The sequence below is a fragment of the Solenopsis invicta genome, chromosome 5 (assembly GCF_016802725.1).
Source record: "Solenopsis invicta isolate M01_SB chromosome 5, UNIL_Sinv_3.0, whole genome shotgun sequence".
Classification (NCBI taxonomy): domain Eukaryota; kingdom Metazoa; phylum Arthropoda; class Insecta; order Hymenoptera; family Formicidae; genus Solenopsis; species Solenopsis invicta.
In genome coordinates this window covers 28001512-28028862 of record NC_052668.1, presented here as the reverse complement: position 1 = coordinate 28028862, position 27351 = coordinate 28001512, and the positions used below count along the sequence as shown (strand labels likewise).

Genomic DNA, 27351 nt, shown 5'->3' with positions numbered 1-27351 from the left:
ACACCATTCATTGCAGATATATTTTGTGGAATTGCTAAACCTAAACCTCTTGATAAATATTTAAATAATTTTATAAATGAACTGATCTATATCTGATCTATTACAAAATGAGTATCATTTTAAGAACAGAAAATATGTTATTAAAATTCATAGTATATTATGTGACGCACCTACAAAAGTATATATAAAATGTATTAAATCTCATGGAGAATATATAATGCATGTGATAAATGCACAGAAATTGGCGAATTTCATGGTCGTGTTATATATCCTAATACAAATGCGTCAAACTGATGCTTCATTTTTATTTCAAGAAGATAAAGAACATCATGTCGGTAAATCAACATTATTAAAATTAAATATTGGAATGGTTTCTATTTTTCCAATAGATTATATGCATAACATATGTTTAGAAGTAGTAAGAAAACAATTATGCATATGGATGGGTATCACACGAAATACTAATAAAAAAGTAAGATTGCGTAGTCGTTTTATTGATATGATATCGGATCACTTAGTATCGTTAAATCCATTCGTAACAGTTGAATTTAATAAAAACCTCAGAGTTTACACGAATTATTACAATGGAAAGCTACTTGTGAATTAAGAACTTTCTTAATATATTTGGGACCACTTATTTTAAAAGATGTACTTGACTTAGCTGTATACGAACATTTTTTGTTACTTAATTGTGCAATAACGATACTTTTATCTAAAAAACATATTTAACATTTTGGTCTTGATTTTACTCGAAACTTATTAAATCTTTTCATAAGTCGTAGCAAAAAAATTTATGGAGTTGAATTTCTAGTATACAATGTACATGCACTCTGTGACTTGCCTGATGAGGTTGAGAAATATGGTCCTTTAGACATATTTTCAGCATTTCCGTTTGAAAATTTTTTGCTGAAATTAAAGCCTTGGTCAGATCATCACATAAACCATTTCAACAAATTTGTCGCAGGTTACATGAAACTTCACTTTTAGGTGTGGAAATAACTGAAAAAAAGTTATTGATACATTTCATGCAACATACAGGAGGTCCTTTGCTTCATAGAGTAGAAGTTTATAAACATTATAAAAAAATTGATTTTAAAGACTGTATATTTTGTATAAGTAGCTGTTCTTTACCGGATTCCTATTTTATTACAAAAGAAAATAAAATAATTTGAATTGACAACATTATTCTAAATTCAGAAAACAAAACATTTTTATTAGGAAAACAATTCTATTCTTATGAAACTTTTAATAATTATCTAATCAACTCTAAATTGTTAGATATTTATATCCTACATTAATTATCACCAAGTTTAGATATGCGGTCTATTGACAGCATTGTGGCTAAAGTTATGCTATCACCTTTTAAAAACAAATGGGTGTGTTTTCCTATAATTCATAGCAATGTATAATTTTTAATTTTGCTTTTGATATGAGTGTTACATAATAAAGCTTAATAGCACTGTCCATTAATTTTTTTATGAATTCAGACAATTTTTTTTTTTCATATACGTTTCTTATATTCCTATTTACTAATACAAATATATATATATAAAAAGTATATATTAAATAGATACATAGTTAATAAATATATAGTGTTTAATAAATATATAGCATTACAAACAATGGAAAATCATAAATTATTTTTGTTGGTTATAGTGTGTTAAAATTTATACACATTAAAAAATACACATGTTATATTTGTTATTATACTATAATAAATAAAGAATTTATCTTTTAAAATAGCTATGGTTATGTATATTATTTCATATGCTAGTAAAAAAGATCTTTGTTTTTTTATCCTAAGAATTCTTATCTTATAGAATTTTTATATTATATTAAATTCACCAAACTACGTATATTTTTCGTCATAATTACGCTGTCATTTTGTCGTCATAAATATCACGTCATACCTCTGTGACTTAGGGCCGTCATTATGACGTCATTTTTGACGTCATTTATGACGTGAGTTTAGTGATATTAATGACTTCAAACAGACGTCATATTGACGATACCTTGCTGGGTAATATTTAATAATCATTTCTATTTCTCCATTGTACGCAAGACCTTACTAATGGATTATATAACTTGACATAATATTCTTAACACACAAAGTAATTAAAATTGTTCTAAAAAAACGCATCGATCTATTATGGAAAGTTTTAGTATTACTGATATATTAAGACTAATATGTCAATTTGTATGTATAATAATATAACATATTGTATTTAAGAATTCTTAAAGGTTAATAATTATAAAAATAATTCTTATTAAATGACTATGCATTTATAATACAATAGAATAGGTCATTATGTTTTCATAATATTTTTTAAATAATGCTGCAATATTGCTAAAGTAATATTGCAAAAAAAATATCTTTGCAATGTTTCTGCAACATTGTATTGCAACGTGCAACATTGCAACATTGCAGCAATGTTGCTGCAAGTTTTTGTGCTGTACGGGATGTAATGAACACGTTATATTGCGTGTTACCTTTAAGTTTATTGCATTAACATTGCTATTATATAGCTGTGTTTGCTGGGTTCTTTCATGATATTTTATGAAAATTAAAAGGAACTCATTGCTCTTTTAGCTGAGCTCAATGTGAACCTCTTAGGACTACTTGATGCCATCTGGGAATACTAGCAATGTAAGTTATTATAAATTAAATAACAATATACAAAAATATAATTAATTTATAAAATTGTTAACTTATCTTATTTTAGTATTGATAAAATACAAATATATAATGTTAAAATTTAAATGAAACGGAATCTAGTGCGTAAATGTGCAATTCTGGAATATAATAAAACGAATATATAATAGACTAATATTATATGTATAATAGACTGATATAATAAACAAATATACGGGTGATTATTAATGACTGTTACAGCGTTTTACCCTAAGAGCATTCATACCAACAGAACTTGTAATATACATACTAATCGCTCGTTAGATGTCTACTGCTTTGGCTAGCACGTAAAGTCACTAGATTAATAAAGTACCGCAATTCATAAGACTCAATGTATAAGGATTTGGAGCCAAAATGGCGTCGGAAAGTGTAAAGAGTGCACACTTTCATAATGTACGTATCTACACATTAAGTGCAATTATTCACCGTGAGATGCGTTAGATCTGTTGTGTTATTGTTGTACTCTGAGAAATTAAACGTTTAAAAACATGCCTAATTTTAAATAAATTAAAACCTTTAGACTTTATTGAAGTGTTTTTAAATAATTGTCGTACAGACTTTGTGCCATCATGCCACAATATTGTTGTTAAACTTATCAAAACATTTATTATAGGACGCATCCATTTTACCTTAAAAAAGATACCTTAATATTAACACATATAGAATACGCATATATAATATTAACGCATATTGAACACATATAGTAGTAAAAGCGTTGCATTAAAGTCATATGTGAATAAGAACCATTGTAAATAAAATTAATTTATAGTTTATGATTTTCTTTCTTATTTAAATACATTTATACTCATATGCACGTTTTAAATGTGCCGCATGTTGGAGCCAAAATGGCGGAAAGATTGCGGTACTTTATAAATCTAGTGACTTTATGGCTAGCACGCATCCCGAACAGTGCCGAGTGATACGTATAGGCCCCTGCTGAAAAATTTTTCTCACATTACTTTTATATAATTTTTCAGAACATCTGTATAATTTTACAGTTTTTTCAGATTTTTTTATAAGAATTAGATTACTTTTTATAAATACTTTGAATGTCTACATCTTTTTCAAAACTTTTTAATGTGCTAACTATAAAGTATCCTAAGATTTCTATTATTTTTTCTTCTATAATTTCAAAATGTTATAAAATATAAAATATAATGGTAAAATGTTATAAAATATAAAATAGTTAAAAAGTATTTTATAAAAATTGTAAGAAATTATAGAAAAATAATAGAAATCTTAGGGTACTTCATAATTAACATATTTAAAAATTTAGAAAAAAAATGTAATAGACATTCAAAGTATTTATGAAAAGTAATCCAATTCTTATAAAAAAATTTGAAAAACTATACAAATCTATAAAATTATACAGATATTCTAAAAAATTATATAAAAGTAATCTGAGAAAAATTTTTTATCAGGGGCCTATACGTATCATTCGGCACTGCTCGCGACGCGCACGTGCGTGCCGGCCGAAGCAGCTGTCATCTAACAAGCGCTTAGTATATTATAAGTTCTGTCAGTATGAATGCTCTCAGGGTAAATCGCTGTAACATTCATTAATAATTACCCTGTATAGAATGATATACAGGGTGTATGATAATGATTGTCCTCACGTTTTACCGTAAGAATTGACTTACCGACTTGCACTTGTAGTTTACTAAACGCTTCTTAGATGGCAGATGCTTCGGCACAGAACCGAGTTACACGTACAATACAGGCCCCTGGTAAAACTTTTTCTCAGATTTTTTTTGTATCATTTTTTAGAACATGTGCATAATTTTTTATAAAACGTTTTAAAATCTAAAAAGTTAAAAAAGTATTTTTTTTTTAATTGTGAAATGAGAAATCTCAGAATATTTCAGAATTTACATGTATGAAAAGTTCTAAGAAAAGATGTAGACTTTTTAAGTATTTCTAATTGTATTTTCGAAAAATGTTTCAATTTGTATATAAATTACGAGAAAAACTTTAATCAGGGATGTTTTCGGGAAAAATATGATAAAATATAAAAAATTTTTTATAATTATGGAATTGTTTTGAGAAGTTATAAATTTTTTATTTCTTGTTGAAAAAAAAATGTAAGAAAATATTAGACAATCTAAAGAATTTCACATGATTTCACATGTAATTATTCTGAGAAACTATGAAATTTATTATTTCATATTATTTGGGAAAAGTGTTAAGAAATATTAGATAATCTAAACAATTTTTCAAAATTTATAACAGGATCGTTCTGATCGAGATATTATATTTTACGTTTCAGTGAAAAAAATGTGAAAAAATTTGAAAAAAATTTTTCATAAATTCACATAATTACTTATGAATTGTTAACATAAAAAATTATAAGAATTTTATAAAAAATTATGAGAAAAGTTTTTACTGAATGAAAGCTGTGCATGGTTAGTTATATTACATTTATTACTAAGATTACTTCTATTTATTAATCTGATTAATCTAATTAATAAATAGAAGTAGTAATCTTAGTAACAGCTTTCCCTAGTAAAAATTTTTTTCATAATTTTTTATAAAATTCTCATAATTTTTCATGTTAACAATTCGTAAGTAATTATGTGAACTTATGAAAAATTTTTTTCAAATTTTCTCACATTTTTTTCACCAAAACGTAAAATATAATATCTTGATCAGAACGATCATATTATAAATTCTGAAAATTTGTTCAGATTATTTAATATTTCTTAATACTTTTCCCAAATAATATGAAATAATAAATTTCATAGTTTCTCAGAATGATCGCATGTGAAATTATGTGAAATTCTTTAGATTGTCTAATATTTTCTTACATTTTTTTTTCAACAAGAAATAAAAAATTTATAACCTCTCAAAATGATTCCATAATTATAAAACATTTTTTATATTTTATTATATTTTTCCCGAAAACATCCCCATGGTTAAAGTTTTTCTCATAATTTTTATACGAATTGGAACATTTTTCGAAAATACTTACAATTAGAAATACTTAAAAAGTCTACATCCTTTCTTAGAACTTTTCATACATGTGAAATGAAATATTCTGAGATTTCTTATTTCACAATTTTAAAAAAATACTTTTTTAACTTTTTAGATTTTAAAACGTTTTATAAAAAATTATACACATGTTCTGAAAAATGATACAAAAAAAATCTGAGAAAAAGTTTCACCAAGGACCTGTATGCATGTATGTACGTGTAATTCGGTCCTGTGCCGAAGCATCTGCCATCTAAAGCATGATGTAAGAAGAAAGGTGAAACAAGTAACCAGATGCGCAGTGGACCATACTCTAGACCAATCAGAAGTGGGTCCAAATGTTGAGATTCAATATGGCTACGGCTCCGGTACTGGGGCGTATTTATACTTGTATTTATACGTGAATCGGAAATAATCGGTGAATCGGAGAAATTCAAAGCTACTTAAAAAAGGAAGAACGTGAAGGTAAAGTTGAGACTTTGTACATTAATGAAAATTGTGATAATTGTTATTTCAAATTTTTTAAACTTGAATTAGAAAAAATTTGGAAAATTATAAGAATGAGCTTATGTGTTTGGCTAAATTGTTGTATGTTATGTTTATAACAACACTGTTTATTGAAACAGTAATTTGTGTTAAAGATAATAAATTTCAAGTATTTTTACATTTTTATATTCATTTTTTTTAACATCTACATTTTAAGTACGTGTGACTACATATCATTGTTTCGTATTCAAATTGCGCGGATATATTTGGACCCAAATTTCATTGGCTGACCACGTCGAGCCACGCCTCTTACCGCGCATCGAGCCGTCGACGATGCGCGTTGTTTCACCTTGTTTCTTACATCATGATCTAAAGAGCGTTTACTGAACTACAAGTGCAAGTCGGTAAGTCAACTCCTACGGTAAAACGTGGGGACAACCATTATCATACACCCTGTATAATAGACAAAAAAGAACTTTTGCTATGTTTCTCAGTGTACATATAGTACATATTCATAAAATTGAATATATTAATTATGTAATTGATACATGATTAACAAAAATATCATAGTCCATTTCAAATTTAGAATAAACAGAAGAATAATTTCACTGATTAACAATGTTCCTGATTATTGATTCTCTCAGCAACAGAATTATCAATGTAAATTTGAGAACAAGATTAAGTAAGAATTAATTCGTTCGGGGACATAGAAGGAACAAAGACTCCGTTCAAAAATAAATAGTTATTAAAATAAATAGTTATTTAAAAAAAATAGTATCTGACTAGGCAAATGCTATCTGCCTGCAGGTCAAATAGATTACGCTCGTTTATTTTTGTGTTTAAATGCTATTTTCTTAATCAGATGCTATTTTCCTAGGCAAATGTTATTTGACTAAACCGCTAATAGGCAAATAGTATCAGTAAAGCATGCGTTAACATTTCAATAATATACTAAGGAATTGTAAGAATAAGAGAAATAAAACGTAATTACTTCACTTCACCTTTATTTCTGTTATCCATTTTCCTCAGAATATGTATTCACAGACGTAAACTCACTGTAACGCACAGTTGCACGAACGGCAAGCTACTGACGAAACGCATCCAATTTCTGGCAAAGAATAACGGTCGTGTGATATTTTCGTTATACCTGGACCCGAGCACGCCCGAAAACACACATAGAATCGTAAAACAGGTTTTTTCGAAGGATCGCTTGCCGCTATCTACCTCTCGGCTCGGCCGCAAAACAGACGGTACGGCGCGCTCTCCGAGACGGTTCACTCTCTCGGCTGTAACTTCGTTATTTATCGAGATATTGACTTGCAATTTTAATCAGATATTCTTGAGACCTCATGCATCAAGAAAATACAAAAAAAAATCGATTTTTTCGACAATGCTAGGTGTATATCTCCCCTTAAATTACTTGGTTTTATATTTTAAAATTTATCATTATTTTACAATTTTTTCAAAGTTTTTGTTTATGGTTTGCATAAAACATTTTTATAAGTTGCAAAAAAATATTTTCTGCGTTGTGGGAATATTTCTGCGTAAAATGCCGTAAAGCTGACCTCGCTATCATTTTTTCTTTAGCCAGAAAAAATTCATAAAAAAGTCAAGTTTTTTTTGGAAAGTTTTCTGCAATTATTTAAAAAATACAGGATAATGGAAAAAAACGAACAACATAGTCGTATTCAGCGCATCAAAATCCTATAGAAACGTCATTCAAAGTTTAAAGCACAAGATACCCCCCTCCCCTGCCCCTAATTTTGTAGACCTGTGTAATTCTAATTTTTCAAAAGATTTATGATCAATATTTGACTTAGTATTCCCCATTTTCTCTGTTTTAGTTAATTCGTATATATTTATCTACAGTCCTCTTTTTTTTATCAAATTTGTAAATACCGTTTTTGCGCTATAATTAAATACGCACAAGTCGCTTAGGTACGTATCTAGCATAGGAAACAGGTGTAGAAAGATATTAACTTTAAATACAATTATTTTTTGAATATCGCTCTTCCTACAAATTATACGTACCTATAAAGAATATCATTATTTTTTAACATAGCAAAAGTTACAAACAAACTTCAAGAAAGTCGTTTTGCAATAAAACTACTTTTTATTTGATGATCCATATTAAAATTGATTATTCAGAACAATTATTTTTTAATTTAACTTAAATTACCCTTAACGCAAATTTTAAATGCTTTTACGTTCATACTTATTTTTATTTTATTTAATATTAAGACATTTTTAACACTATTAAAATAAATATTTTTTTAATGTAAAAAGAAAGATGGTCTATCCTATTAATTTCAATATTTTTAACCACCTTCGCATTGCGAAAAATATTCTTTTAAATGTTAAAAAGATGTTACTTTGTTCAGTGAATATTTGTGTTCAAAATTAAAAATAGCACTACACTACAAAACAATGGAGATCTTTTTCAAAAAAATAATCGAGTAGACAAAATTGAATCATTTATAAACATAGTTTTATAATTGTGTGTGTGACAGAAAAAAAATCTGACAAGACATTTTGTTCTGCGCTTTATCATCGTCAGATCGTCAAAGAATTTAGTGCTCGCAAAAATCTTATACTAAAATATTCCTTAAACATCGTAGTATCAAAATATAAAATTTCCGAATTTATTATTTGTTTTAGATGATTACGCAGATTTATTTTCTGTTTGTTTACTGCGATAATGTTCCTTATTCATATTCTTATTTTTAATGTTTAAATTTGACTTTTGCATGACATTTTTTGTTACTTACAAAACTTGTTTCTATTTTTATTTTAATGCTATTGTCAAAAAATTAATGTTAGCATGACAAATGTACGATGTAATTTATTTGTTTTGATATAATTTTACGTTTCCTTTGATTTTTCTTCTTCATGTGTCAATGCGTTGTGTGTATGTCGCGTGTATTTGAACGTGACAATTGCGATGTAGTAGTGACACAGGAAACCGTATTACATACATATATTCGTCTACGAATATAATGGCTAAATGTGCTGTACAATGTGTGAAAAGAATTCCTCCCGGCTTTACCTGCCGGCTCTATCCTTTTCGTAGAGTCTACGTTTTAAAACCGGTTTAGGTGTAGATTTAGTGAAAACATAAGCTAACATTTAGCTAGTGAAAACATCGACATTTGAAACTTCGAAACTTCAAAAAGTCAAATTCATACAATTATTAATGTAATGTAATAGTAACAATAAATAAAATAGTAATAGTATAAAAATAGTGATGCTAGGTATGTATTTATATAATTATATGCAAAATTAAAAATAAAATATTTTAAATAACTGTGTTATTTAAAATAATTGATTTTGACCTCTTCGATTTTGACGAACCTTTAATACAATATGTTGTAGTACAGATAAAAAAATGGGACACGTATTTAATTTTCCATCGAATGTAAATCTTTGTAGGAAATGGATAATCGCTTCAAGTAAAAGTTTCAAATTAACAATCCACAGCTACGTAACAAATTTGTGAAGTAAATTGAAATTAATCTTTGTTAATATACTTTGTATCGCCAGCGTTGGCTCAGGAGCGTATTTCGCTCTGAGCCCGTATTTTAGATTGAGACGCTGTCTTTTTGCGTATAGGCGAACTTACGTTTTCACGGCTCGCGGAGGCACGGCAGAAAGAGAGAATGCTCTGACACTGTCAACGCCAATTAATATTGAGAACAGAATAACAAGTGGTTGAAAGCCCTTCAGAACCTTTATTCATAAATTTCTGAATTGCCGCGTCTTTGCCCCGCTTGGTCCCGATTTCCGAAACTCTTGCCTTGATTGGGCAATTCGGATCTTCAGATTAGAAATTAGAGACCCTCTAATCAAAGTCGCGACACGAAACAGCCAGTTTTGATTGGTCCGCCAGTTTTGATTTCTTGTCAATTCCTGCTTCTATTCGAATACCTATATTTATACGGAAATTGTAGAAAACAATACCGAGCAAAATATTTGTTTATGTACCTATATTTATGTTATTTTTTAATTCAGGTATTTAAAAAAAGAAAAAATATATTAATATTTTTAAATGTTTTTAAAATTTATTTAAAAAACATATGTAAATATAAAATATATTAAATCTATGACTCAAATGCTATGCATAGCCATGGATTTTGAGTCACAGATTTTACATTTTTTGGCAATATATCTTTTATGACAAATTTTTAACCTAAATACGGCAAATCTTGTAACCATTTTTGCATATAATTTATGACAATCTAATATGTGATTCGCTTCAATTTCACAAAACATTTTAATTAAAAATAATTTATGGTTAGGTTCTTTTTGCTTTTTTTGCTATTAAAATAATTACTATAATGACGAAACATTTGTTCAAGTTTATAAAAAATTGGAACGTTTTAATATTAACAATAAATAAGGTATTGTTTGAATAACATTTTAATTGAACAAATTTAGTAAATGTATATAACAATGCAGTTTTCGATCCTATTGATTGCAAACAATCATCACATGTTCTGCATGTTTTCTTTATTGATTGAATAATATATCCTGCAATATTATACAAACTATTTAATTCCAAACTTGATAAATACTTTACTACTGATTTTTTATTGAATGGTGGTTTTTTGTCATTATAGCTCACATTATTTAAAGTAACATCGACGTCCAATTCACATTTCTTTTTCTGCTTTGTTTCGGACAAATATTCAATAAATCCTGAAAAAAATGTCTTATCACTGTTATCATAACTGGTATTTTTTGTATATCCATATATAATGCAATAGAAATTAATTTCAAATCATTTGAAAACTGGTAGCGGTTCGGGTATTACATCTTTTTGCCTGATTTGAGAAAATAGATTTTCCATACAGTCTTGTGTGAAACGAGAGGTTAAAACAAACTTAAAATTTCTTTTCGTTATAAGAAATTCACTTAAATCAATAACTGACTTTGTGCTAATTATTATACTCCTTTGTACTGGCTTGAATTGGCTTTTACCTATTTCTAATGTAGTGAAAATGGTAATAATTTAATTTAAAAAATCGAAACTTGCATTGTATGCATTTTCATTTTTTGTACCCAGTGTTACACTGCAACATCTTGATGTGACAAGGGTAAACCACTTATGAATAATTTTTACAAACCACGCAGTTGTAATGTATTCCAATTGTTTATTTTCATCCGCTAACAATTGTAAAGAACTGCTTACTTCATTAGAAAACATATTTTTAACCTTATTTTTACCTTCATTTTATTAAAATTATTGCAACGTATATCATCTGCACTTGATCTAGGTGTTAACAAAAGTTCTGATTCATGAATATTTATTGAATCATTGAAAAGTTTTAATTGTACTTGATTCGAAGGTAAATTATATTTAATTACTATATTATTAGGAATTGTAATAATTTCATTATTAATTAAGGCCTGTTTGAGGTTTTTGTAAACGTGTGGTGGGTCAGCAATAATAAATAAATATCGACTTTCACCAAATGGATGTACAATATAATTTACAATTTCACTATATCTACCCTTACTTATACCCAATAATTTCCATAATCCTATATTTCCAGAGCCCATGGCTGATATGATAAAATTCACGTGGTACCCTATTCCGTCACCTTTGTTTATGATCTGAAATATTATTTCTTTTAATACGTTACTGTTAAATTTATTATCTGTAAAATGATGCTCCACCACATGTTTTCATCGATCAGAAATCCCAACAAGCATAAAAACTATTGCATGCGTAGTAATATCATTATCATTAGAAAACGTTATGTTACCTATTTCTGATCCAGTTGAAGAATTGTAAGATTTTTGGGGTGTTGGACATTTCATCGAATACTAATCCATTCTGTCATTCTCATTTTTAAGATAAAATTTCTTATTTTTTTTAAATTCAAACAGAACTTCTGAAATTCCAAGTTCAAACTGAAAATCTTCTAATTTTCTTTGTAATGTTCGTATACTTGGAAGTGGCAGTCCACGACGAAGAAGCCATATATCCATTTGCGCCACAAATAAATTTTAATTGCAAAGCATATTTAATTATTTCATGTAACCAAACCTAATTGTTTCGGTTTTTTTTTAACAAGGCTTTAATTTGATAATCTGTAAATACTGACTTTAAAGTATTTTTATATTTATCATTCTTTTTATCGCTTTTTTTATTTTTATAGGCATGTAGAGAAAATCTCAAAGCTTTCATTTTTCTTCGCATTTGAACAATATTTATTTGTTGCCTTTGGATAAAATCCTTTAATTTCTTATTTCGTTTTTCTTGTTTCTCTTTACATTCAGTTGAACACAAAAGTAAACTTATTGTTGATAATTTACGTGCATTATTAATCACCTAAAAGTTATTATTTCACATTGTAAATATTTTGCAATGTAAATACGTTATCTTCTTATATTGAATTATTCTAATTTTATGGGGAGTTTCTGTTTTTGCACATCGCCAACATGTTCATCCAATTGAATGTCGTCGACAGGCTAATATGTTTTAGCAGATCCAGATATATTATTAATTGCCTAAAAGTTATATTATAGTTGTACGTACATGATAATGTTATCTTGTTATAAGCTTTATCATTTTAATACTAACCTGAAATTCCTGTTTTTGCACGTCGCCAACATGTTCAACTAGAATGTCGTCGACAGGTATGATACAATTCAGCAAATTCGGTATTTATGTTTATTTTGTTTTCAGTTAATACTTGTGTGACATTATTTTTAACATTTATTTGTTTTTCTTTTTTTTAAAAATAACCAAATATTTTGGAAATCGCGTATGGTTTTCATTTTCGCATATCAGTTCGTTTTTTCTACATCTCTGCAGCAAAATGTACCTGCATATAATAAAAGAGAAATAATTTATTAAATAATTACGATTGTCTTTTTTTAAATATAGATACGATCTTCCAGAAACTAGAGTAATTAAAATAATATTAATATTTTTGGACATTTTCCAGCACAAGATATTGGATGATACAATGTAATACTGTTAATCGTTCATTCTTATTATTTGTCAATGACAAATAAAGGTGAAATAATTTACTATGTTATCCTGTATCTCTTGCTGACAAGTGTTCTTTGCCATTGCTGATTTTATATTTAAAATATGCACCTAGTTTATGAAATGATAACATAAGAGTGAAAGAATGAATGATTATAATTTTAATTAAATTATATATTATTTTTTTATAATTTTTTTGTAATAAACTTAACTTAATATTATTTTACTTTGCAGAATAATGAATTGTTTGTTGGCGTCCAATTTAATATTCGGTAAACCTTTTCAAAAGGGGAGCAGCCTCTGACAACCTTGACCTTGACATATGTTATTAATGGGAAGGTACTGAGTGACATACAAAAAGTTTTGAGTAATGTTCACTTTTTATTAAAAAAATATTATCAGAGAAAGAAAAAATAGTTTTCCTTAATTATTTCACTAAATATTCATTTTACGAAAAAATGTGTCAAACAAAAAATGAAGCTAGTAGTATGTATAAAAAAGATTATATACATTTTTTTATCTAACTTCAATACTTTAGTCATTATAGTAGAAAAACTGTTTTAAAATAATTTTTTTTATTTTTAGTAGTTTTGTATGAAAAATAGATGCTTGGGCGGGGGAGGGGCTCCGCTCCTCCCCCGCACCCCCCCGTATTTTTTTTAACCCAACCTAACTCTATTTTAATTGTAATTTGACCAAGGATATCTAATTGACGTTGCGATATTAGATTTGAAATTATGGCCCACCCCCTCCCGCATCCACCTCGTCATTAGTGGACTTGAAACAAAGTGGGTTGGGTTAAAAAAAATACGGGTTGGAGACGCAGCGGGAGGGGCAGAGCCCACGCGTTCTATGTGTATTGTAGAAAAACTGTTTTGTGTCAAAAACTCTTTTGACGCAAAACAGTTTTTCTATAATAACGACGAAAGTATTGAAATTAGATAAAATATGTATATGAGCTTTTTTTATAAAGCTTATTACTAGCACCATGCTGTTTAACGGTAGCCATCAAAGCGTCTGGCCGGCCGCTTGGTTGCGCCGCCCTTAACGGCGCCAACATCACGGCCTGTAGTAGGATACTTTCAAAGGCTCACCGTTTAAAAACTATTGACCCCTCAACATTTTGCTATTAACATTTTCGACTCAATTTTTCATGAGGAATACGTACAACTATGGAATTTGATTCTGTCCATGGAAAAATTTTCTAAACTGAGAAGTCACCACTTTCTACATACTTGCAGTTTATGATTAATGTAACGACTAGAGCTTATTGGTCGTTGCGTTAATCATAAACTGTAAGTATGTAGAAAAATAGCGACTTCTTAGTTTAGGAAATTTTCCCATGGACAGAATCAAATTCGTGCAAAATCTCCCGAACGACCTGAATCACCCTCTGTGTGTGCGTGTGCGTGTGCGTGTGCGTGTGCGTGTGCGTGTGCGTGTGCGTGTGCGTGTGCGTGTGCGTGTGCGTGTGCGTGTGCGTGTGCGTGTGCGTGTGCGTGTGCGTGTGCGTGTGCGCGCGCGCGCGCGTGTGTGTGTGTGTGTATGTGTGTGACGTATTTAACGTATACATAACCAGAGAGGAACCTGAGAGGTGCCACGGCGGCCTTTTTTCTATAACGCTTTGAATTGAAACTTCCGTACACTAGCGACGCACACCCGTTAGGCCGGAATATGAATGGAAGTCACATCCATTTGCGACTCGCCGTTAAAAACAGTGTGGATGTTAGCATGGACAACAACCCACATCTATTTCACGAGAAATGGATGTGGGTTGTTGTCCATGCTAACATCCATTTTGCTGTTAACAAAAGCTGATGCGTGTCTACATGCTGCATCAACAACAGGGCTCGAGAATGTGCACAAATGATTAATTACGTGTACGTTCGCATAATTTTTTATTTATTACAGTCTGAATTATTTTTATTAACATTGATATTAATACACATTAATGTTATACGATTATGCCCATATTTTGCATATTTATATTTTTACTTAAAAAAAGTATTTAATAGTAACAGAGAATTTGGTTCTTTAATAAAGAAACATTTTATTTTACGCAGTACTTTAAAAATAATTGCAACATTGCATTATATGATGAAAAAGAAATAAATGTCTTTCTACCAATAAATATACCACCTTTTTATTTTTACAAGATTTCTTATTATTTACAATGTCTCAAAATATTATACTTTTGAGAAAATTAGCTTTATTAATTTTTTAAAATCTTAACGCAACTCTCTCTTTCTCTCTCTCTCTCTCTCTCTCTCTCTCTCTCTCTCTCTCTCTCTCTCTCTTTCTCTTTCTTTTAACATGATTGATTTATTTCTTAAACTTCCGGTTCCGATTTCTTCTCTGGTTAGATAAACCGGAATAGATCTCTGTCCATCCTTTGTTTAGACCACAAGTTAGAGAAAGAAAGCATCGCGGTGGTAGACACGGAGTGAGCGGCAATGTTATATCTATGGATACCTTCCTCTCCACTCCCCTCTCACCCACCACGTTTTCCGTGCTACGTTTAGGCCGCAAAATTCAGAAAAAGGATTTTGGACGATTTCTGGGCAGGGACGTAGATAGGCAAGAAAGTGCCCACTTTTTATAAATGTCTATTTTGTTAGCATACGCGCGCATATATTATAATGAAATAATATGAGGAAATGTCTTTAAAAGTATTAAAAAGTGGAAAATTATAAATCAAATTGGGTATATTTCAGGTCTTACAAATTAATTTATTATTTTAACCTTTAATATTAAAGATAAATGTTAATACCCTTTTCTCCACCCGCGTCCGGATCCACTTCTTCAGCCTCTGCTTCTTCCTTTTCCTCTCTTAACCCGTTGTGGTTACACCTCCAAAAAATAACGTAATGGTTACACTGGGTCCAGTTGACCCGACGCAAAAAAACAATTGCCATTTGCGTTCCTTTTGATGAATCGACTCAAATCCTTCACGAAAATGAAGTTTAAGACTTCTTCTTCGTAATCAAATCGTTTATGTATCCTTTATTAAATTTTTTAATATTGAAACGACACGAGGAAAAAAAGTTTTGAAAAATCTGCCATTTTGTACTAAAAAATTCCTGAAAATTCTAATTTTTGAGTAAAATCGAAGTTATTACCGGGGTTATACTCCAGAAGTAGTATACTTTTAAGGAAAAAATAGTATTATATCGAGCTTTTCAAAAAGTATATTTATTTTGAAGATTGAAGTTGGTAATTGTAATGAAAATCACGAAATGACATAAATCAATGTTGAAGGAGTAAAATAATGTGAAGAAATTTTTTTTTGGAAGCTACAGCAACTTAAAAATGGCCTTGGGTTATCTAGACCCAGTGTAACCACAACGGGTTAATTGAGAATCCGCTAAGAGCGGCAATATATCCGGAACTATATTGTATGAGGTATTGCCTTTTTGCAAAAATTAAACGAAGAATGCTTTCGTAAATTCCGAAATCTGTCCCTATACGTGTATCATTTCTTTTATTAATAGCTACATTTGACAACATACGAACGCATGTCTTACGTACATACGAGGTGTGTTCAAAAAGTATCGCGAATTTTGTGTTTTTTCAAAAATTATTTATTTATTCATGAATATCTATTTCGTCCCCTTCAAAGTAATCCCCATGAGATATTATACACTTGTGCCAACGGTTTTTCCAATCTTCGAAGCACTTCAAAAAATCTTTTTTTTTTATCTTGTTCAGCTCCTCCTTCGATGCCGTCTTTATCTCGTCAAGCGTAGCGTAACGTCGTCCTTTCATGGGCCTCTTCAGTTTAGGGAACAAGAAAAAGTCACAGGGGGCCAGATCTGGGGAATACGGTGGCTGCGGCATCATTAGTGTGTTGTTTTTGGCCAAAAAGTCGCGCACAAGCAACGATGTGTGAGCAGGGGCGTTATCGTGGTGCAAAAGCCAATTTTTGTTCTTCCACAAATCCGGGCGTTTCTGGCGGATTGCTTCGCGCAAATTGCGCATAACTTGCAGGTAATATTCCTTATTGACCGTTCTACCCTGTGGCAAGAACTCATGATGCACCACGCCCCTGCAATCGAAGAAAACTGTCAGCAAAACTTTCACATTCGACCGAACTTGGCGCGCTTTTTTCGGTCTTGGTTCGTGCGGCAGCTTCCATTGAGATGATTGAGCTTTGGTTTCCACGTCATAACCATAAACCCACGATTCGTCACCAGTTATGACCCTCTGGAGCAAATTTGGGTCGTCGCGGACAGAGTCCAACATCTCATTAGCAATGTTCATGCGATGCTGTTTTTGGTCGCAATTGAGCAATTTTGGTACGAATTTCGCGGCGACCCGTCTCATGCCCAAATCATTGATAAAAATCGAATGGCACGAGCCAATCGATATGTTTAGGTCCTCAGCAACTTCTCTAACGGTGATTCGACGATTGGCCAATACCATTTTCTCCACTTCATTAATTTTTTCGTCTGTTGTTGAAGTGCTCGGGCGTCCGGCACGCTCTTCGTCGTTCACATCTTCTCGGCCTTCTGAGAACATTTTGTACCACCGATAAACGTTGCTTCGGTCCAAGGTAGCTTCTCTGTGTGCCACAGTCAACATTCGGAATGCATCCGCGCACTTAATTTCGTTTTTCACACAAAATTTGATACAGGTTCTTTGATCCATTTTTTTGAATAGGTAAAAATCGAAGACGATCCAAAACACGTGCAAGCAAAGCAGCTGTCAACAATTAAGTGAACATTCAAAATGGCCGAGCTTGTCGGCATAAGTGAGAGACATGAGTACCAACATAACGCCACAAAAAGATCGAAATTCGAATATACGTAACCCGCGAAAATTCAAAATTCGCGATACTTTTTGAACACACCTCGTACATACACATCATCTCAAAGTCTATAAGAATAAGCATTAACATAATAATACTAAACGGTAATTCTTCCAATTTTTTGCTTTTTTTATGAGAAATAAGATAATGTATTTTATACACAAAAAATTTGAAAAAAACTGATATTTTAAAATATTATGTGAAACGTAATTATCAATCCTAATCTTAAAACATTGATTTAAAATGCTAAAAATTGATTCATAAAAGTTAATTTACTTGCCGTAGATGTTTTTTGATCATAGTTTCACCTGATTAAAGAATCTAGTAGCGAGATCATTTAATCCGATCAAAATATATTTGATCAGATCCCAGGATGCGGCGATTGCTCCAATGTGGTGATTAAAAGTTGCACAGATTATTCGCAAAATTCAGAGCTCATCGTCATGAATGTGCTGAGTGGGAATAAACCTGCAGCCGTTTTCGTTGTGATACTTGTCGGGATACTTGCATACATCCAGCGGACTGTAAATAATCGCGCATACGTTAATTGTAATATTTAATAAACGAGTAAGTTCTTGCAATTTTCAATATTCAAATACACACAAATTTCGAGCAAGTCAGTAACGATTTCGTGTTCAAGTGCGCCATTTACAAACTTTGCCTCGGCGTCGTCCATCGCATTCTCTTTTTCGCTTTAATTTTTTGTAAATACGTCCGGGTGAATTAACTCTTTGATGGCGTGTTCAATTATGTAAAGTAATTTGAAGAGCACAGTGTTTGACACATATGGCACTTCGTTCGTTTCTTTATTCATAAAGAGACCCTCCTCGACAATGTTCAATTCCTTTACTTGTCACGTTGATTTGCTAACTGCAATTAAAATAAAATTCTCTCAATGCAATGTTTTTATTCCAGTTATATTTAATTAACACAATAATCGCATTGATGTTACGGGCAAAGTCCGCATGGTGTGCAGTGTCGACATTGCCCGGGCAAAGTCAGCTTTGCACAACTGGGCAAAGTTGTTTAAAATGCTTTATTAGCGGACATTGCCCGATTTGATGTGGGCAAAGTCAACACTGCCCATCCAGCGGTGGCAATGTCAGCAACTGTTATTTCATTGCTGACTTTGCCCGGTTTCAAGTGGGCAATGTCGACATTGTCAAATCTCTGTGGGCTAAGCTGCGCTAGATGAACGGAATTAATACCTGCAAGTTTCTTAATTTTTGAGGGTTAATATTTATGTAATAAAATAACAATTTTAACAATATTTATTAGACAATATATCAGTAGAGTACATTAACAGTATTAGATTATATATAACAGAGTATATATTAAAATACATATATTTATTAAAATATAAATCCAAAACTCAGTTATAGCTTTCTTTTAAAATAAAGTAAACACTTATTGATTTATTTAGAATATTGCAAACACAAAAAAATTAACTCTTATTGATTTAATTAGAATATTGCAAACATAAGAACATTAACTCATTGTTGAAACTATATATGATTTTTGAATCATATACCGATTTAGATAATTATTTATTTTGACATGGCAATGAGTTGTGACATTTTGAATTACATAAAATGTTTGCTTTTCTACACTTACAACGGTTTGTTGTGCATTTAATTTTGCAGCTACATTTAATATAGCCCTGAGATCCAAACGCTGATTGATCAGCATTGATACTACATAGTGACATTTCACACTGTGGTACATCTGTTGAAGATAGAAACATTTCGTTACAAATACCGAACTGATTTCGAGAATAAAGAGAAGATAAAATGCCACTCTTGGTGCCGATTTTGTACAATCCATCTTCTGTCACTTCTAATATGACTCCTATAATATTTTTGGATCACCTTTATTACGATCAACACTTCGTAGTGGAATGGTTACAGATGTACCAACTTCAGCAGATGGAAATTTTTTCTCGCTCATGCGCAACATTCTTTTAGCTTGTTCCTGAATACCGTCTATCGCTTTGTTTTTGTTAGAAATGAGATCGCGTTTGACTGTGCAATTATGACATAAAACGTTAGAGTTCTCTGTTGGTAACTCACAGCAAAAATTATGAACAGGCACCTTGCATTCTGTGCAGTGATATATGTCGCCATCTCCTTTCTCACAAATAGAACATATTAGAACAACCGACGCAGAATTTACATTTTCAAAAAAATCAATGTTTTCGCGAACTTCTTCAGTAATAGGTGTATTATTGGTAGTCTCAGATGATCCGTTGTCATGTATTTCAGTTGAATCAATTATGCGTTCTAATTCTTCTTCTGTTACTATATCATTTATTACGGACAATGGTAAATGAGATGATCGAAGACCAACGTGAGCCTTTCTACCAAACATTGCCTCATATGGTGTTTGTTTGATTGCAGAATGCCAACTGGTATTCTTTTTCCATTGACAGAAACGTAATCCTTGAGACCATTTAGTCAAATTGTTTTCCTCCATCCAGGCAATAAGTATGTCTTGTACATCTCGGTTTGCACGTTCAACACTACCCTGACTCTCAGAATGTCTCGGTTTACCGTGCACTATTTTAAGATCAGGCCACATACTTTTTAATTCTTCGATAACGCTATTACAAAACTCTCTTCCATTGTCTGATTGTAAGACGGATGGACAACCAATAATGCAAAATATGTCTACAAGATTATAAGCGACCTCTACAGCAGTCTTGGTCTTTAGCGGGCGAAGACACACAAATTTAGTTAAGTGTTCTTGATAATTTAAAATAAATTTATATTCTCCGTCCTTGCTCGTTTGCATGTCGATTAGGTCTACTTGTGCTCGGTGATTAATTTCTTTAAATATCAAAGGCTTTACTACAATACCTTTTTTGAGATGGGTTTTCTTTGTTTTACAGATGAGACAAAGCTCAAGATAGATATGAATCACTTCTCTTGTTACATTTACGTACTTTGTTTTAATATTGTTTACCAACTTATGTTTTCCACCATGTCCAGTTTCCAGATGTGCCATATGAATAATGTCAAAAACTTGTTCGTTATGTACGTAATACTTAATCTTCTTCTCATGTTCCAACACAGGCTGAATAAGTTTCTTAGACTCACCTAGAGATGTAAAATTAATCAGATTCTCTATGACAATTATTCAATATGATAATTATGGTACGATAAGATGGTAATTTATTGGTAATTTTGATAAAATTTATTGTGTCTGATAGCTTTATGCGCTAATAGTTTAGGTAGTAATCATTGTCCACACTAATCCATAAGTTTAACAAAATTCTTTTATGTTCTTATTAATTGTGCTCTAATTACTGTATATTACATGTAGCATGCTACATGTATGAATATACAGTATTAAAATATTTTCTGAGCAATATGAATTAGATAAAATGTTTTATTCGTTACAGTCTAAATATTCCTTTTAAGCTTCATATCAACCTATTTTATTTCTGAAATTTCTCGAAGTAATTATTTAGAAATAATTTTTCCATAGTTTATCAAGTAAGTTACCGTCAAATTGAGTCATCTTCATTTCTGTATGAAAACATTTCTAGATTCTTAGACATCTCTAGACTCACCTACTGATAATACATCGTATCTTTTTAGGCGTCTATAATCAGTGTATGTTTTTTTATTTCTGATTTTTGCTTCTTCTACTGCACAAATTAAATTTTCGTATGCGTCTGAATTTTCTATTAAAAACGAATTTATACTTAATTTTAAAGATTTCAATTTTTCGTTAAATTTTTCACGCATTTTAACTGCAGCCGTGTTTGTAGTCGAGTTTGTATCCGTGTTTGTATCCGAGTTTGTATCACACATTATCTGCAAATAGCAAATACAATTTCATTCAAACCTTTGAAGAGTCACAGGAACATAACACCGGAGGCGTTGAGATACGGTACGCAACATACGCTCTAGCATAAGGCACAAGATTTGAAAGAACGCAAAATTTTAATATGCGCCAATAATTTTTTAAGTATAAAAACATAAAATGCTTGGTCGGCTCAATGAGTTCGTTTGTAGAACAGCGTTAAACATTTTTTTGTTTCGTGCTTGGAGCGCGTGAGGCACTTTCCAGCGTAGGGGCGCTTAAGACGATCGTAACGCCACCGCACCACACAGTCTGCACGTTACAGATCACGGAGTTGATACAGGAGGTTATGGTAGGCACTGAGCGCAAAATAATTTATTAATTTGTAAATTATTATGTTATTCGTTTACACTAATACACAGCTCATGACAGCGAAAGATTATCGAATATTTTGCATGAAATTGTACCTTGTCTTTAAAGTTTTGAATGAAATTGTATTTGCTATTTGCAGATAATGTGTGATACAAACTCGGATACAAACACGGATACAAACTCGACTACAAACACGGCTGCAGATAAAATGCGTGAAAAATTTAACGAAAAATTGAAATCTTTAAAATTAAGTATAAATTCGTTTTTAATAGAAAATTCAGACGCATACGAAAATTTAATTTGTGCAGTAGAAGAAGCAAAAATCAGAAATAAAAAAACATACACTGATTATAGACGCCTAAAAAGATACGATGTATTATCAGTAGGTGAGTCTAGAGATGTCTAAGAATCTAGAAAAGTTTTCATACAGAAATGAAGATGACTCAATTTGACGGTAACTTACTTGATAAACTATGGAAAAATTATTTCTAAATAATTACTTCGAGAAATTTCAGAAATAAAATAGGTTGATATGAAGCTTAAAAGGAATATTTAGACTGTAACGAATAAAACATTTTATCTAATTCATATTGCTCAGAAAATATTTTAATACTGTATATTCATACATGTAGCATGCTACATGTAATATACAGTAATTAGAGCACAATTAATAAGAACATAAAAGAATTTTGTTAAACTTATGGATTAGTGTGGACAATGATTACTACCTAAACTATTAGCGCATAAAGCTATCAGACACAATAAATTTTATCAAAATTACCAATAAATTACCATCTTATCGTACCATAATTATCATATTGAATAATTGTCATAGAGAATCTGATTAATTTTACATCTCTAGGTGAGTCTAAGAAACTTATTCAGCCTGTGTTGGAACATGAGAAGAAGATTAAGTATTACGTACATAACGAACAAGTTTTTGACATTATTCATATGGCACATCTGGAAACTGGACATGGTGGAAAACATAAGTTGGAAAACAATATTAAAACAAAGTACGTAAATATAACAAGAGAAGTGATTCATATCTATCTTGAGCTTTGTCTCATCTGTAAAAAAAAGAAAACCCATCTCAAAAAAGGTGTTGTAGTAAAGCCTTTGATATTTAAAGAAATTAATCACCGAGCACAAGTAGACCTAATCGACATGCAAACGAGCAAGGACGGAGAATATAAATTTATTTTAAATTATCAAGAACACTTAACTAAATTTGTGTGTCTTCGCCCGCTAAAGACCAAGACTGCTGTAGAGGTCGCTTATAATCTTGTAGACATATTTTGCATTATTGGTTGTCCATCCGTCTTACAATCAGACAATGGAAGAGAGTTTTGTAATAGCGTTATCGAAGAATTAAAAAGTATGTGGCCTGATCTTGAAAATAGTGCACGGTAAACCGAGACATTCTGAGAGTCAGGGTAGTGTTGAACGTGCAAACCGAGATGTACAAGACATACTTATTGCCTGGATGGAGGAAAACAATTTGACTAAATGGTCTCAAGGATTACGTTTCTGTCAATGGAAAAAGAATACCAGTTGGCATTCTGCAATCAAACAAACACCATATGAGGCAATGTTTGGTAGAAAGGCTCACGTTGGTCTTCGATCATCTCATTTACCATTGTCCGTAATAAATGATATAGTAACAGAAGAAGAATTAGAACGCATAATTGATTCAACTGAAATACATGACAACGGATCATCTGAGACTACCAATAATACACCTATTACTGAAGAAGTTCGCGAAAACATTGATTTTTTTAAAAATGTAAATTCTGCGTCGGTTGTTCTAATATGTTCTATTTGTGAGAAAGGAGATGGCGACATATATCACTGCACAGAATGCAAGGTGCCTGTTCATAATTTTTGCTGTGAGTTACCAACAGAGAACTCTAACGTTTTATGTCATAATTGCACAGTCAAACGCGATCTCATTTCTAACAAAAACAAAGCGATAGACGGTATTCAGGAACAAGCTAAAAGAATGTTGCGCATGAGCGAGAAAAAATTTCCATCTGCTGAAGTTGGTACATCTGTAACCATTCCACTACGAAGTGTTGATCGTAATAAAGGTGATCCAAAAATATTATAGGAGTCATATTAGAAGTGACAGAAGATGGATTGTACAAAATCGGCACCAAGAGTGGCATTTTATCTTCTCTTTATTCTCGAAATCAGTTCGGTATTTGTAACGAAATGTTTCTATCTTCAACAGATGTACCACAGTGTGAAATGTCACTACGTAGTATCAATGCTGATCAATCAGCGTTTGGATCTCAGGGCTATATTAAATGTAGCTGCAAAATTAAATGCACAACAAACCGTTGTAAGTGTAGAAAAGCAAACATTTTATGTAATTCAAAATGTCACAACTCATTGCCATGTCAAAATAAATAATTATCTAAATCGGTATATGATTCAAAAATCATATATAGTTTCAACAATGAGTTAATGTTCTTATGTTTGCAATATTCTAATTAAATCAATAAGGGTTAATTTTTTTGTGTTTGCAATATTCTAAATAAATCAATAAGTGTTTACTTTATTTTAAAAGAAAGCTATAACTGAGTTTTGGATTTATATTTTAATAAATATATGTATTTTAATATATACTCTGTTATATATAATCTAATACTGTTAATGTACTCTACTGATATATTGTCTAATAAATATTGTTAAAATTGTTATTTTATTACATAAATATTAACCCTCAAAAATTAAGAAACTTGCAGGTATTAATTCCGTTCATCTAGCGCAGCTTAGCCCACAGAGATTTGACAATGTCGACATTGCCCACTTGAAACCGGGCAAAGTCAGCAATGAAATAACAGTTGCTGACATTGCCACCGCTGGATGGGCAGTGTCGACTTTGCCCACATCAAATCGGGCAATGTCCGCTAATAAAGCATTTTAAACAACTTTGCCCAGTTCCGTTGTGCAAAGCTGACTTTGCCCGGGCAATGTCGACACTGCACACCATGCGGACTTTGCCCGTAACATTGACATAATATAGCATTAAGTGCATCTGTCGCGAAAGAAATATAAGCGTTCTCTTCCGCGCTAATAATGTCAAGATTTCTTTGAATATGTCATGATTAATAGAATATCTGTATGAGAAAATTTGTTTTTAATTAATAATTTTCCAAAAAATTTTGAATTGTTTTTCGAATTAATTTCACCACTTTGAAAACTTGCCTTACAGGTGTTTCTTGACGCCCTTGCCAATTTTATCTTTAACAACATTCTGCAAGTATCTCGCGCTAAAAGAAGATCGTCTTTCGTGCGCAGACCTAATACTATCTTCATTAAGAGGATGCTATAGTGACCAAAGAACTTCCTCGACGTCGGCATTGCAGATTATTTTTCGAGGGAGACCAGGCTATCGCTCTTTGTCCAACGCATAGATCTGTCTTTGTTTTTCGATTATTTCGCCATCTGCGAAAAGACCTATCAACTACAGTCACTACTCCGCTTGCCATTGTTTACGTGCGCTAAGCGAAATTTGTACACGTACAGCTGTTTACATGTTAAACTTTTTTGTTAGGCTTTTGACTGAAATGGCATACAGTCAGTTGTTCGTTAGAGTTTTCTAAAGTGCGGCCTGGTCTCATTTTATACATATGAGCTACAGAACGTTAATAAATGACAAAAGTTAACCTCGGTTGACAGATCCACGAGCCAAAAATAAATAAATTTTTAACTTTTTGTTCGATTTTCTCGTAAAATTTACCAGCCCGCACTTTGTTTTGGTGCGTACTTTTAATCTGTAAAAGGATTTTGTGATCTGTAGAGCCAATTCAAAAATTAAAGAACACTGTAATGTGTCGGTAATTCCCGTCACTATAGCCTCACCTCTTAACACGTCCATATTATCGGTCACTATATTGGAGTTCAACTGAGCTGTTATCGTTATTATCATTCATGCGATTCTGCTATCTATAATAATGGCAATGTATCTGGATACTTTATGGAGAATTTTTCCCATAATATCTTAACATTCATTAAAATATACACTACTCAAAAAAAAATAGGGAACATTTTCCAGACACCAAAAATTAGGTTATTTTCAAATGACTGTAACTCGGTGAAAAATCATCGTAGATAAAAAATAAAAAAAGCATTTTGAAGCTTGAAAATCGAACTTTAACATTTTACTATCAGATTTTCAAAATTCTTTTAACTTCCTTGTTTTATGCAGTAAAAAAGCACACCTTGTTTTGTTCGTTAAAATTTCGTATTTTTGACACTTTGCAGATCGACCAACAAATTTTTTTTGAATAATTCAAATAAAACTTCATAAACTACAATATTTTACCTACAAAATGTTTTTTTTTTTATTTTTCTACGATTTTTCTTACGATAACCGAGCAACTTTGAAGCTAAACCTGCATTTTTTACAAATGATATCTGTACTCCATGAAAAATCATCGTAGACAAAAAATCAAAAAACCATTTCAAAGCTCGAAGTTTCAGCTTTAACATGCTATTAATGGTTTTCAAAAATTTTCTCAATTTCTTAGTACTATGCCCCAAAAAATATACACTGCTTTTTCCTTAAAATTACGTATCTTTAACAGTCTGTAGCTCAATAAAAAATTTTTTCTCGACAAATCCAATGCAAGTGCCATAAAGTATGACATTTTTTCTACAAAATGCTTTTCTTTAAATTTTTTCTACGATTTTTTTTGACCGAGTTACAAGACTTTGAAGACATACATTTTTTACAGTACATTTTTCCGAAAAATGACGTCTACCGCCGACATTAGCATTACCCAATGTGCACCATGTGAAGGTTGCCAGTCGGATTTTTGCACATCGTGTGTGTGTGTGTGTGTGTGTGTGTGTGTGTGTGTGTGTGTGTGTGTGTGTGTGTGTGTGTGTGTGTGTGTCACAGCAGAGACAAGGAGCCCACAGTTCGTCACTTCTGCGGTATTTAACGACTCCAAACCCTCTTCACTATGTATATGTGTATGCGTGTGTGTGTATGAGTGTGTGTGTGTGTGTGTGTGTATCACAGCAGAGATAAGGACCCCGCAGTTTGTCACTTCTGCAGTATTTAATAACTCCAAACCCTCTCTGCTATGTGTGTATGCGCTCGCGCGCATGAGTGTTCAATAGTGTGTATTTCCTCCTCTCTGATCAATTACTGCTTGCAAGCGTTCTCGCATATTTATACAACTTGCAATACAATCTTGCGGAATGTTG

At 31.4% G+C, this 27351-nt stretch overlaps 2 protein-coding genes across 2 annotated transcripts; one reads left to right on the top strand and one right to left on the bottom strand.

Moving 5' to 3' along the window:
- Positions 1–18975: 18975 nt before the first annotated feature.
- LOC120357778 (KRAB-A domain-containing protein 2-like) lies at positions 18976–21468 on the bottom strand. Its single transcript, XM_039449273.1, has 4 exons — positions 21453–21468; positions 19863–21044; positions 19564–19797; positions 18976–19157 (listed from the first exon to the last, which is right to left on the bottom strand). Exons 1-4 carry the CDS (start codon positions 21466–21468, stop codon positions 18976–18978), a joined length of 1614 nt encoding a protein of 537 aa, XP_039305207.1.
- A 497-nt stretch (positions 21469–21965) lies between these two features.
- LOC120357854 (KRAB-A domain-containing protein 2-like) lies at positions 21966–23541 on the top strand. The gene is made up of 2 exons (XM_039449622.1): positions 21966–22514; positions 22991–23541. Exons 1-2 carry the CDS (start codon positions 22271–22273, stop codon positions 23539–23541), a joined length of 795 nt encoding a protein of 264 aa, XP_039305556.1. The 5' UTR covers positions 21966–22270.
- The last annotated feature ends 3810 nt before the right edge of the window (positions 23542–27351 follow it).